The sequence below is a fragment of the Balaenoptera ricei genome, chromosome 1 (genome assembly GCF_028023285.1).
Source record: "Balaenoptera ricei isolate mBalRic1 chromosome 1, mBalRic1.hap2, whole genome shotgun sequence".
NCBI lineage: Eukaryota > Metazoa > Chordata > Mammalia > Artiodactyla > Balaenopteridae > Balaenoptera > Balaenoptera ricei.
This window is the reverse complement of record NC_082639.1, coordinates 33,191,590-33,203,610: the sequence shown is the minus strand read 5'-3', so window position 1 is coordinate 33,203,610 and position 12,021 is coordinate 33,191,590. Positions and strand designations below refer to the sequence as shown.

Below are 12,021 nucleotides of genomic sequence, written 5' to 3'. Positions count from 1 at the left end.
AACTCTGAGAGTCTTAATGAATCCTGGGCTTCAATCGATGCTGTTAATTCTGATGCTCTCACTTTCTGACTGCACAGGTCTACTCTGCATCTAAAGTTACAAGGGAAGGGGATATGTTCTGAGAACTGTAGATGGGACTCAAGGGATTACTAGATAAGGAGAAATTACTAAAAACTGCAGGAGGGTAGGGAAGAAAGATGACAGAGGGCAATACATGCAGTGGGTTAGGTCAACAGGAAACATCTCCTATACTCACACCATGATTTCAAACTCAGCCTGTTCCCCAAACCTCCAGTAATAAATGTTTCCAATTTTATGACAGAAAACACAGGATTCACTTTAACAAAATATGCTTTTCTTCCAACTTTAATATGTATTGGTCCTGCGAAGATATCTGAACTCAATTTGAAACAACAATTCCTATAGGTCCAGGGAGGTGTGACACAGCACAAGGCCACCCTGAACCAGCCAGACAGCGAAACAACAGAGATGCTGGGAGGAACCAACTTCACCGCCCTCACAAGCCTTATCAGCTCCAAGCTGAGCAAGTCTGGGGTGGCAAAGAAGAGGCAGGTGAAATTCTCGCTGACTAAAAAAAATGCATACTGCCAACTCATCACTGTACTACCAACTCAATTTCCCCAAGAGGATTTCCAAGGTATTTCTAAATCATTTCAGGAAAACGAGGGCTTGTGTTAGCATGGCAGATGCCCTGCTGTCGGGGCACAATAGCCATGAGCTTCTTAGAATGGTCAGCCAATCAGAGCCAGCTCTTGGCAGACTCCCTTGAAGTTTGCTCTGTACAGGGATAAGCCTTTGGCAGGTAAAGCTCTCACCACTGCAGAGGCACAAGCATTAGCCAAAGAAGGTCCCTCAGGCATCACGGTGCAGTGGATGCCTTGAGGCAAGGACTGGGCTGTGGTCATCTTTAAACCCCGTCTGCCTAGCACTGTGTCTTGCAAAGAGCAAGCACTCAATAAATTTCTGTTACATGGATAAGAAAACGAGCAGGGAATAAATCCTAAAATCATAATTAATATTTAAATCTACCCCTGTCCCAACCTTTTTTTCTTTAGGCAAACCCAGCTCCTTACTAGAATACACATGGCTGTTTGGGATGTGTCCTCTGCCTATCTTTTCAACTTGCCTAGACGTTCAGCTATGCTGACTGTACCCTCCCCTCCTACCATTCCCTGTGCTGTTTCTCACCTCCAAGCCTCTGCTCGTGCTGTGCCCTCTCCTGGGAAAGCCCTCCTTCCCTCTTTATTTGATTCATTTCCATTGTTCCCTCTAAGACTCATATTATTCCCTTCAGGGAACTTTCTCTGACATCTTCTTCCACCTCCCTCACATCTTTGTTAGGTACCCCTTTTGAAGTGCTCCCATAACACCCTCTACACAATCCTAAGAATATCTTACACTTCCCACGTGGCAAGTGGTGTAACCTTCAAGTATTTGTAGCCCCAACTAGATTCTTGAATTCTTAAAAATAGGGACTGTTTTATTCATGCTTGTATCCCCAACACATAGCATTGGACTTTATCTAAGAGGACGTTCAATGTTTGACGAATAAATAAATTAATGATTGGCAGGGAATCTGGAGTCAGAGCTCAGAAAACATAGTTCTCCCTAGGAGCAGGACAGGGATAAAGACGCAGAAGTAGAGAATGGACTTGAGGACACGGGGGTGGCGGGGAAGCTGGGACGAAGTGAGAGTAGCATTGACATATATACACTACCAAATATAGATAGCTAGTGGGAAGCAGCTGCATAGCACAGGGAGATCAGCTCGGTGCTTTGTGACCACCTAGAGGGGTGGGAAAGGGAGAGTGGGAGGGAGGCTCAAGAGGGAGGGGATATGGGGACATATGTATACGTATAGCTGACTCATTTTGTTGTACAGCAGAAACTAACACCACATTGTAAAGCAATTATACTCCAATAAAGATGTACAAAAACAAAAACAAAAACACAGAGTTTTCAGCCTCTCATGATCCCCAACAATGTGGATGTTACTGCTTTCAGACAGAGAAGGAATCTTCTGATTACTATTGTAAAAAGAGAAAGTCACCTGACACAAATTTGGTGGGACACAGAAATGATGGGGAAAAGGGGAGGAGAGGTATGCAAGCTGGCAATGATGCCTGATCTCCTCCTTGAGGGTACAAATTCCAATTCTGGTGGGAGACACAGACAGCAGGCACGGAGTCCACTTAAAAGATGTCACTATTCTTCATGGGGGCATTATAAAGATTTTTTTCCTCCTAAAATTTTTTAGGGATCCTGGAGAATGTCTTGCTCACTGCACTTTCCTCATATGACCCACAAGGAAACCAGGGTCCAGAGAGATCAGGTGACACATCACCTCAGTGGCTGAATCTGGGGAAAAGCCCAGGTCTCCAGAATTCAAATCCAGTACTCTACAGTGATCTGACTGCCCCTCTGCCCTAGTCACACTTTGCCCACCCCAAACCTAAGAGGTGCCGTCTGGCTGGGCCGGCACCCTCCGCGGTTCACAGACCTGGCCCTGCTGAGGCTGTGCAATGATGATCTGCCCGGGCTGGATGGTGGTTGTGGAGCTGGTGGTCTGCTGGCCTTGCTGCTGCCCTTGGACCTGGACGGCAGTAGGCTGCTGAGCCAGCGTGAAGTAGTACTGGACGGGCTCGGCAGGAGTCACAGACTGGCGCACCTCCTCCTGTGGGGCAGAAGGAGGGGCAGGTAAGAGGAAAAGAACCGGCTCAGCAGCCGCCACAGTGAATTTCCACTCTTCCCCCAAACGGGCTCTGTGCAGTTGCCTGCTGAATGCTGAGCTCTCCACATCTGAAGCCAAGAGAAAGTGGAATTCGAAGAGACCAGTTGCGCTAAATCAAACTAAAAATAACAGATTCCATAGGCTTCACAAAACATACAGCCAATTTTCTGAAGTACAGAGTAATCACCCACTGCGTGATGAGTTGCAAATGGGCAAATAATTACCGTAACTAAAAACCACGCACTAGCAGTGCTTGATAGTAAATGCCGTCAAGGCCTATGATCTGAGAACAGTGCTAACGGCAAGCACCCCAAATACCATGCTCTCAGGCTGGCTCCCAATCTCCCAAACAGGCAGCACTCTCCGTATTTCGCTCCCACCACCTCAGGAGGGAAAGAGCAGGGGAAAGGGAAACAGGGCTTTTTCTGGATTGGAATTTCAGAATCAAATGTCAGGATCAAGAACACTGGTAGGCAAGAGCCCAGCTTTTCAGAGCATGTCGAGAGCTCTGTGGTCACTGAGGCCATGTCTATCCAGCATCTCATCTGGTTAGGTGGTACTTAGCCACAGAAGCGCAACCCAGGGGGCCTGAGGGACAGCCCTCCACTGGGGTGGCCTCTGGCCGATCTGCTGGGTGAAGAGACCGTTCCTTCTTCAGCTGACGTTTTCCATGGCAGAAGGAGTAAACAACCCTCTCCCAGCCACCTCGAGCTCACAGCTGAGAGTGTAGGATGTTTACACACACTACGGCATGGTTACAGCCTGAGGGTCCAGGGGTGGCCGGCCCCTGACCACTGACACAGATCGGCGTCTGCTCCGGAGGGCCCTGCGACACATGGTGCCCTGCCTGGGACAACAAAAACAACAGAAACATACAACCACTTGGGCTTGTTGAGCAAAATATCAGCTAAATTTACTCACTTCCATGTTCTGGACTAAGTTTGCCATGTTCAAGGAAAGAGGAAAAGAAGATACTTCTTGAAGGTATAGAGACCCTGTGGACCAAAGCTCTCCAAAGTGACATTTACAAAGTTGGTACTGACCCCATCCCCAATCTGTGCTTCCACAGTCCGTTTCTCATTACACTTTTTTGTACTTGCTTGCCAAATTCCACTACTTTCCCTGGTAGAATGAAAGCCCTGTGAAGGCAAGGCCTCGCTCTCTCTTGCTCTCCACTGTCCCTACCACCTGTCTCCTTGCAGGCACTCAATAAGCAGCTGCTGAATGATGAATGGATTCATAGAGCCAGGCAGACAACTGGAGGTAGGAAAGTACTTTTTTTAACCCAAGTTGGGAGTATGACAAATTCTCTTGAATCCAACAGCTGTTAGCAATAGAAAAGAATCCCTAATTTCTTGCTACCTCTAGGATTCTGTGGCCATAGTGCAGGAAACACTCCTGTCCGCTAAAGAACGGGATTGGGTATTCTTTTGCTTGCCCGGTGACTGGGGGCCCAGGATACTAAAACTAGGACTCCTGATATCTAGCCCCTGAGAAACTTGGATCTCTGCATGACAAGGTTCCCTAATGGCCATTCACCCAGTCTAGGCAGACACTTGTAACATTCTGGGTTTCTAAGCTAGTCCTCAAACATGAACCAACTTTCTAAGTTAATGTTTTCTGTGCTTCAGGCCCAAACAGTCTGAACCCTGGACATGATCATGCTGAGGCAGAAGAAGAAGGAGGTCCCCTTTTATTTTCATCTAGGTCTCAGTTTCCAGAACAACTTAACTGTGACAACATCACCTCCACTTCAACCCCAACTTCTCACATTATAAATAAAGGTCAGCCAGTCAACTTGATCTTGGCTGTGACAGGGATAATACTGATACCCTCCTTAGCGAAGAAACAAAGGCCAACTACTCTTTTCAAGGCTCCTGAAATAGGTTCAATGAATTTATTTTCCACTCAGAACTCCCTTCCCATTCTATAAAAAACATTAACCACTAAAATCCAAACTAACTTGGAAAAGTTCTTGGGTGATGAGAGGGTATAGAGGACTAAGACCCCTAGAACTAACATGTAGGACGTCTTGGGGAGTAGGGAGCCACTGGCATTTACCAGCCCTGACCTGTCATTGTTCTGTCTCCAGTTATCCTTGACTGTAGCTAATCTGCAAGTGAATACGGTCTTTTTGCCAGACAAATAGCAAACCCTTTAAGTACCACCTTCAGAAGCTAAAATATCCCTTGCCAAAAGCTGTGAGAACATGTAAAGAGCTTCTCCTATGATGCCTACTGTATGCTCTTAAACTGTTTATGAACTAGGCAGTGTCTAGGACACTTCTGTGAGTATCAAATAGAGGCACCAAGGTTTGTGTTGTGAGGACAGGCATGACAGTTCTCAAATCACTGGAATGGAAGGAGGCATATCTAAGCTTCTTCTGCATTATGAATACTCATTCTGCCAATGGAGGTCAAGCTAGCAAGGGAGTGATTATGCTTGGTTTAAAGAAATGGGTGAAGAGAAAATGACATTTCAATGAGCAGGAACTTCCAACTCACAGTTTTAATGGGGCAGAAGTCAGGCCTCAACTATCTTCTGCTTGAGTAGTCTTTACTTGCTTTCCCGAAGAACAAGAAGACATCCCCACGCATCTCAGAGAAGTCAAGGGCCTTAGATCCACAACTCAGTATTTCTGGCTCGTTTCTTTCCCCAGCAGTGGGAAATCACCCCCTGTGCTACAACAATCTCTGAATGACTGGATCAATCCAGAATGGGGCACTTGCCCAGCTTTAGCAGTGGCCTCCCCAACCAGAGTGCCTGCTCTTGGAATCTCTTCAGAAGTAGAGCCTGATAGACAACGCCAGAGGGTGAGCGGCCTCACATCCTAGAGCCATCACCGCAGTGCTGTGCAGCCAGCCCCAGACTGGGAAAAAGCACATTTGCTTCAGTAGCAAGAATGAACTGCTGCCTCCTTCAGAAAGGGTGAGTTTTGGAGAGTAGGCGCTTTTAAAGGACTTAAGGAAGGTGCCAGCCAATTTGGAGCTTGGGAAAACGTCATGTCTACAGAGGATTAAAAGTGCTATCTTAGAATTTCAGGCCAGCTTTCAGCAATCTCAACCTTTCAAAGGCCAGGCAGTAGCTGTCCCGAATAGGAAGCCGATCAATCGCCTGAACACCTGCAAAGAACTGAACCTGTTCAGTTCAGAAACTGAGCTGTTTCAGCTAGACACACTTTAAAGGAGATGGATCATAGCATTCTGAGTCAGGCTAGGATGTAACAAGGAGCTCTCTGACACCCTAAGAGAGTCAAGCACTGAGGACGCTGGAGGAAGGGAGAGGACATGACCATTCTCTCTAGCCAGCTGGCTTGGCAGGCAGCCCCAGGGAACAAGCAGGAGTTGGTGCAAGGAGCCCGAGCAAGGCCTGATTTTGTCACAGAGCTCACCACCTTGGTTTAAAGGGGGCTTCTGAAACAAATTCCAACAAGGAGAATGGGTGAATGGTATCAACTGTTCTGAAGGAAGAGAAGTGGTCTGAGTTCTTGTTGTAGTGACTTCTCAGAGAGGAGGGAAGCACTAAGAGGAGGAACTGAGCCGTGGGCACAAACCTGCAATGTTTCAAAGGCGATGCACAGCGGGACGACCGTGGCAGCCTGCCGCTGTAAACATCCGACTGAAAGCTCCCTGGAACGCCTTACAGCTTCCAGTCAAGGATGTTTACAGTAGCAAAGACTGCCCAGAAAGAACGAAGACGCAGTGAGGCACCCCGCTCTAGGAAGGAGGTGCAGAGGGCTTGCTAACCCAAAGACCCTCAGGCAGGGTCGGGATTACAAAGGGTGTTTAAGATGCCCACTTCTCCTACACTCTCTTACTCATTATTAACATGAGACGGCACAGGAGAATGGTCGTCACTGAATGACTCCTGTTTCTAAGGACAATACACTATGAAATAATTCATTAAAAACACTTAAAATTTTATTAGCAAAACAGAGAAAGCAGATCAAGGCTCAGCTTTGCTCCTGCCAGACTCTGCCACTATTCCCCAAGCATCTCTACTACATCTAGTGAGTCATGCAATCTGCATGCCTAAAATGATGAGCTATACAGGAGAGGGGTCTATCACAATTGCAATTAAGAGCTTTATGCACCCAAAGTGCTGAAAAACAATGGTGTGACCTCTGGAGAGGAACAGACGGAAGAGCAGGAAAGGCAGACACGCACATTCTTTCTCATGACTGCTTAGAAAGGTCGCTTAAGTGGTGGTTCTCAAATATGGTTGCACATTAAAAGCACCTGGAGAGCTTTAAAAAGCACTAATGCCTGGGCCTCCCCCTCGCAGATTCTGATTCAGCTGGTGTAGGGGCGGGGCCTAAGGACTGGTGTTTTTTAAACCCTAACAGGTGATTCTAATGTGCAGCCAGTGCACTGTGCAGAGAACCACAATCTAGAGTAAGAGAAAACCCAGTCCACTCACTCCAAACACCACTGTGCACACACAGAAGCTGTTTCTTGGAAATCTAAAATCTGTAACTTGCTCTCCCATCCCAGATTAAGAACTCTGACAGACTTCCTAGGATACTTCGAAATGAGCTTCACTTTACTGTTGTAACTAAAGTCTTTCATTTTCATTTTGTCTATTTTCACTGAAATACCACCTCAGAGGCACTGAGTTAAAAGCATCCCTAAATGAGTAACAGAAGGAGATGTTAAGGATGGATCTGGTCTACAGAAAGAAAAGCAAAAGAAGAGCAAATGACTTGTGCTGAGACTGGAAAAGGAGCGTATCTGACACCAGGATGCAAGGCACTCTCTAGTCAGCAGCAGCGGCAGGAGCAATGCCTTCCCAGCTCACCTGACGCTTTGGTGGTTTCAGCTCATCTCTTGGAACAATATCGATGAGAAAGTCAAACTGATCAAATTTTGTAATTGCCATGGCGATATCATTCCTCTGTAACAAAGAAAAGCAGAGTGAAAAATTAGCCTGGGGAGAAACTAGTTCACCTGGCTTTCTACTCTCCAAGTTACAAATAAGGTAAGACGATGACTTCTAAGCCAAACTAAATACCCATGGCCATGCCTACAGCCAAAAGAAGTACAACCAAACTCTTACAAACTTCAAATGATCAGACTTGATGGACAAACACTGACAAAAAAGAGAGAAATGTAGCTCATGCTCTACAAACTGTATATTTGAGCCTCCAACTATTACCACCTCTGCTGGATCCTAAATTATCATCCTCCAGATACATCTGTACAAATCTAGCAATCTTAACTGACACGTTTCTGGTCATTCTGTGGTTAGCAAGGTTAGACTATCATTCGACCTTATAACCTTTTTAAGCCCCTAAATAATATTTTAGCTCTTTGGTTCACAAGTAGTTATAATCTATTTTGAATCTCTTAGCTGAAATCCTAATTCAATAACTTTTTGCAGTATTTTCTAGTCATTGGATCTATATATGTTAGTTCCTACAAGGCTACAATTTTTATTTTGAAATTCAAAATCACCATGTCAAATCCACAGTTTAAATCTTGTTCCACGTGACATGAACACTGGAAGTCTGAAGCCACTAGAATAGAGGCAGGGTGGGTAGAGACCAAGTCCGCTGCCTAATGCTACAGAAACCAAGGCCTGCTCTGATGGCGTTCTAAGAGTGACATTCCCTTTCTTTAAATAATAGAATCACAAGATTTTTAATTAAAAACCAACACACTATGTCTACTTAAGATTTGTGTACTTCACTGTATGACAATTTTAAAGCAAAGGAAAAAAACAGAAAAAAATAGTGAACTATGGTGAGTGATACATATGTTGAAGTGTTCAGGGGAATGTACTCTTTTAAATGCATTTAAAAATAGATGACTTGGGGACTTCCCTGGTGGCGCAGTAGTTAAGAATCCGCCTGCCAATGCAGGGGACACGGGTTCGAGCCCTGGTCCGGGAAGATCCCACATGCCACGGAGCAACTAAGCCTGTGCACCACAACTACTGAGCCTGCGCTCTAGAGCCCACGAGCCACAACTACTGAGCCCACGTGCCACAACTACTGAAGCCCGCACACAGAGAGCCCATGCTCCGCAACAAGAGAAGCCACCGCAATGAGAAGCCCACGCGTTGCAACGAAGAGTAGCCCCCACTTGCCCACGCGCAGCAATGAAGACACAGTGCAGCCAAAAATAAATAAAAAATAAAAATAAATAAATAAACTGACTTTGGAGCAGCAATGGTGGCTATGCATATTCAAAAAAAAAACAGATGACTTGATGGATAGAGGGAAAGACAGACACGGGAACAAAACAAGTAAAATGTTAACGGTAGGATCTAGGCGGTCAGTATACAGGTGTTCACTGTAAACTCTGCTTATGTTTAAATTTTTTTGTGTGTTAGCATGTTGACTTTTCCCTCCAACATAATAAAATGTTGGAGGGAAAAGTCAACATGCTAACAGAAATCCTTAGCAAGCTCTATATATCACATCTTAAAAGAAGGTGACTCATCAGACAAAATAGGAGGGGATGGAAATTTTCCTTCCCTTGTCTTTGTGATGGCCCCAAGCCACTGAAATGCAAAACTCCAGTCCACCCTTCTTGCCAGCCACCAGCTTGATAATAAACCCTCCCAACCGAAGCAGGGCACATCTTAAGGCTGCCAGGTCTCATTTAAGATTAGTACGATATAGTGTCACATTCTTGATGATGTCACCTACTCGAGCTACCCAAATGGCTCATCTATGGATAGAATGAGGGGAAGAAAAAAAAAAATCACCTCCAAACATACACCAAAGTGTTCTACAGAATTTTGGAAACAGATATACTTAAATGGGTCTTTTTAACATTTTTATTTTGCCATTTTTAATGCTAGTATTTTACTGATTATCATATTTAGTAAAAAAAAAAAAAATACAGAAATCTTAAGTACACAGCTTGATGAATTTGAATAAATATATGCACCCAGGTAGCTATCACCCAGATAAGAACAGACAAAGTTTCCTTCTATCCCTTTCCAGTCAACTTCCTTCCCCTACCAATCTGAGGCAACAACTCTGATTTCTATCATCACAGATGGTGATAATATATGGGGTCACGTGCTATGTAATTTTTTCCTCTGGTTTCTTTTGCTTAATATTATTGAGATTCATCCATGTTGTTGTATGAATAAATAGTTTGCTTCTTTTATTGTTGAGTAGTAATCCATTTTATGAATATATCAATTTGTTAATATATTTACATCTTGATGGATATTTGAGTTGTTTCCAGTTTTTGGCTATTATAAACAAGGTTGTTATGAACATTCTAATACAACAATGTCCACATTTTTGGGTGTACACGTAGGAGTGGAATGGCTGGGTCTTAGAATAAGAACATGTTTAACTTTATTAGAAAGTGCCAAATAGTTTTCCAAGGTGATTGCACCTTACATTCTGACCAGCAATGAATGTTTCAGTCACTTCACTTCCTTGTCAACACTTGGTATTGTCAGTCTTTCTTATTTTAGCCATTGTCCTGGGTGTAAACCAGTATCTCATTGTGGTTTTAATTTGTATTTCCCAGATGACAAATGATATTGTATACCTTTTCATATGCTTATTGGTCATCTGGGTATCTTCTTTTTTGAAGGGCCTGTTCAAGTGCTTTGCCCATTTTATTTTTTAATCTGAATTGATCTTGAAGGTAGCTTTAATTGGATCTCTCTAGATTCACAGACTTCCTTCAAGACAGCATAAAATAAGTTTTCAATGTCTAGCCACACTAGAATATAGACTTCCCAAGGGTAGGAATTTTTGTCAGTTTTGTGTATTAGTCCCCAGGGCCTAGAACAGTGCTTGGCACATTGTGGGTATTCATTTAATATCTGTAAGATAAATGAATAAAAGCACGCATTTTCAATTTTGGAGATAAAGGGGAACAGAAAGCATAATTTACTTCCTTGGCTTTGTTGTTAAAATACTGTCACTCTTGTATCTGTCACACCCTTCCTCTTATGTCTGGGAAACGTTTCCTCTAACAACTAGGGCCTGGATGTTGAGCAGAGGGCCTCTAGAGCCAATGACCAAGGGGTCCTCATACAACATGAATGCTGATTTGCTGGATTAAAATAAAAAAGGAAACATGAAAGAAGAAAAGGATTCCCAGGAGAGTAGGGAAGGAACAAAAAGGCTAATGAGGTTAGTGAGACTATTCTTCCTGGGACTGTTCTTTTCTGGAGTCTCTCAAGGCTTCCAACCAGAAGTTGTTTAGATCTGGAAATAGATAAATACCCCTTTAGCCTCTGTTTATAGTGAGAGCTCACCAAGTACAAAGTTCAGTCACTGAGCTGTGAAAAACAGGAGAGTTGGAAATTAAGATTCTTGGTGGGGAAATACAGACTATCTTGGCTATATGATCTGCCTGCCTCCCACCAGTAGAGGAAGATGCCAGTTAAACATATCAGCTTGACAGAGTCCTAAGGAAAAACAAAAACTTTGGTCCAAAGCCATGCAACAGAAGAAGGCAAAGGCAGCTCTTGCCTAATTTTCTACAATATTACCTGAAGAGTCCGGCGCTTGTTATCCTCTGTGTGGATCCAGGCTCGAAGAGTCAACTCAGTGATAAAAATCTGGGCCGCCTTGGCAAACAGCACAGGGGCTTCTGCACTGATCATCTGCAACAGACGTAGGCCCTCCCTGTCAATCACCAGCAAGTCATTCAAACCAGTCAGTTCATCCCTTACCTCATGTCCTACTCTTGGGCTATGGGGCAAGGGCTAGAAACAAGAAGGTGGTAGCCTTACAAGATTCCAAGGTAAAATAAATCCATGAGTAGGGGACAAAGCAGGTAGCGGATAGAAGAAGGGAAGAGGGAAAAAGGATATTTATCTAGCACCTACCATGCACTTTCTTTCTCTCATAGTAGCCTTTCAGAGAAACTAGGGTTTAGGAGAGATGAAGTGATTTGCCTATGGCCATAGAGCCAGTAAGTGGTAGGATTTAGGTTCTAATCCAAAGGGAGACAATGTGGGGAAAGATAATGAGTATGAGAGCCAATGGATTTAGGGAAAATCTCTGGCTTCCCATCCTTTTGGGCTTTATTTTTCACATAGTGAAAAAGAGGATAACAACCTTCCAGGGTTGCTGTGGGAATCAAATGAGATAATATATATAAAAGCACCCAGCACAAGGCCTGGCACACAGTAAGTGCTCAAGTAATGCAAGCTGCCTTGCCAAGTCTGAATTCAAAGTTCAAACTCTTGGTCAAACAAAGCTCTGAACCCTTGGTGAGGTGGTCTATGCAGGATATAGCCACGGGAAGAGCTCTGGAGTTAAGGAAGTAGGAGGTGAGAATTGG

General features: G+C 44.3%; 1 protein-coding gene across 3 annotated transcripts in view; it reads right to left on the bottom strand.

The window, feature by feature from the left end:
• Positions 1-12,021, bottom strand: part of NFYC (nuclear transcription factor Y subunit gamma) — a 62,943-nt gene that overhangs the window by 9,126 nt on the left and 41,796 nt on the right. For all 3 annotated transcript variants that reach the window (XM_059919913.1, XM_059919928.1, XM_059919922.1), the window contains exons 4-6: positions 11,225-11,338; positions 7,550-7,645; positions 2,522-2,695 (exon numbers count right to left, since the gene is read on the bottom strand). In XM_059919913.1, the coding sequence (XP_059775896.1) occupies positions 2,522-2,695; positions 7,550-7,645; positions 11,225-11,338 (384 nt within the window). The remainder of the gene's footprint in view (positions 1-2,521; positions 2,696-7,549; positions 7,646-11,224; positions 11,339-12,021) is intronic.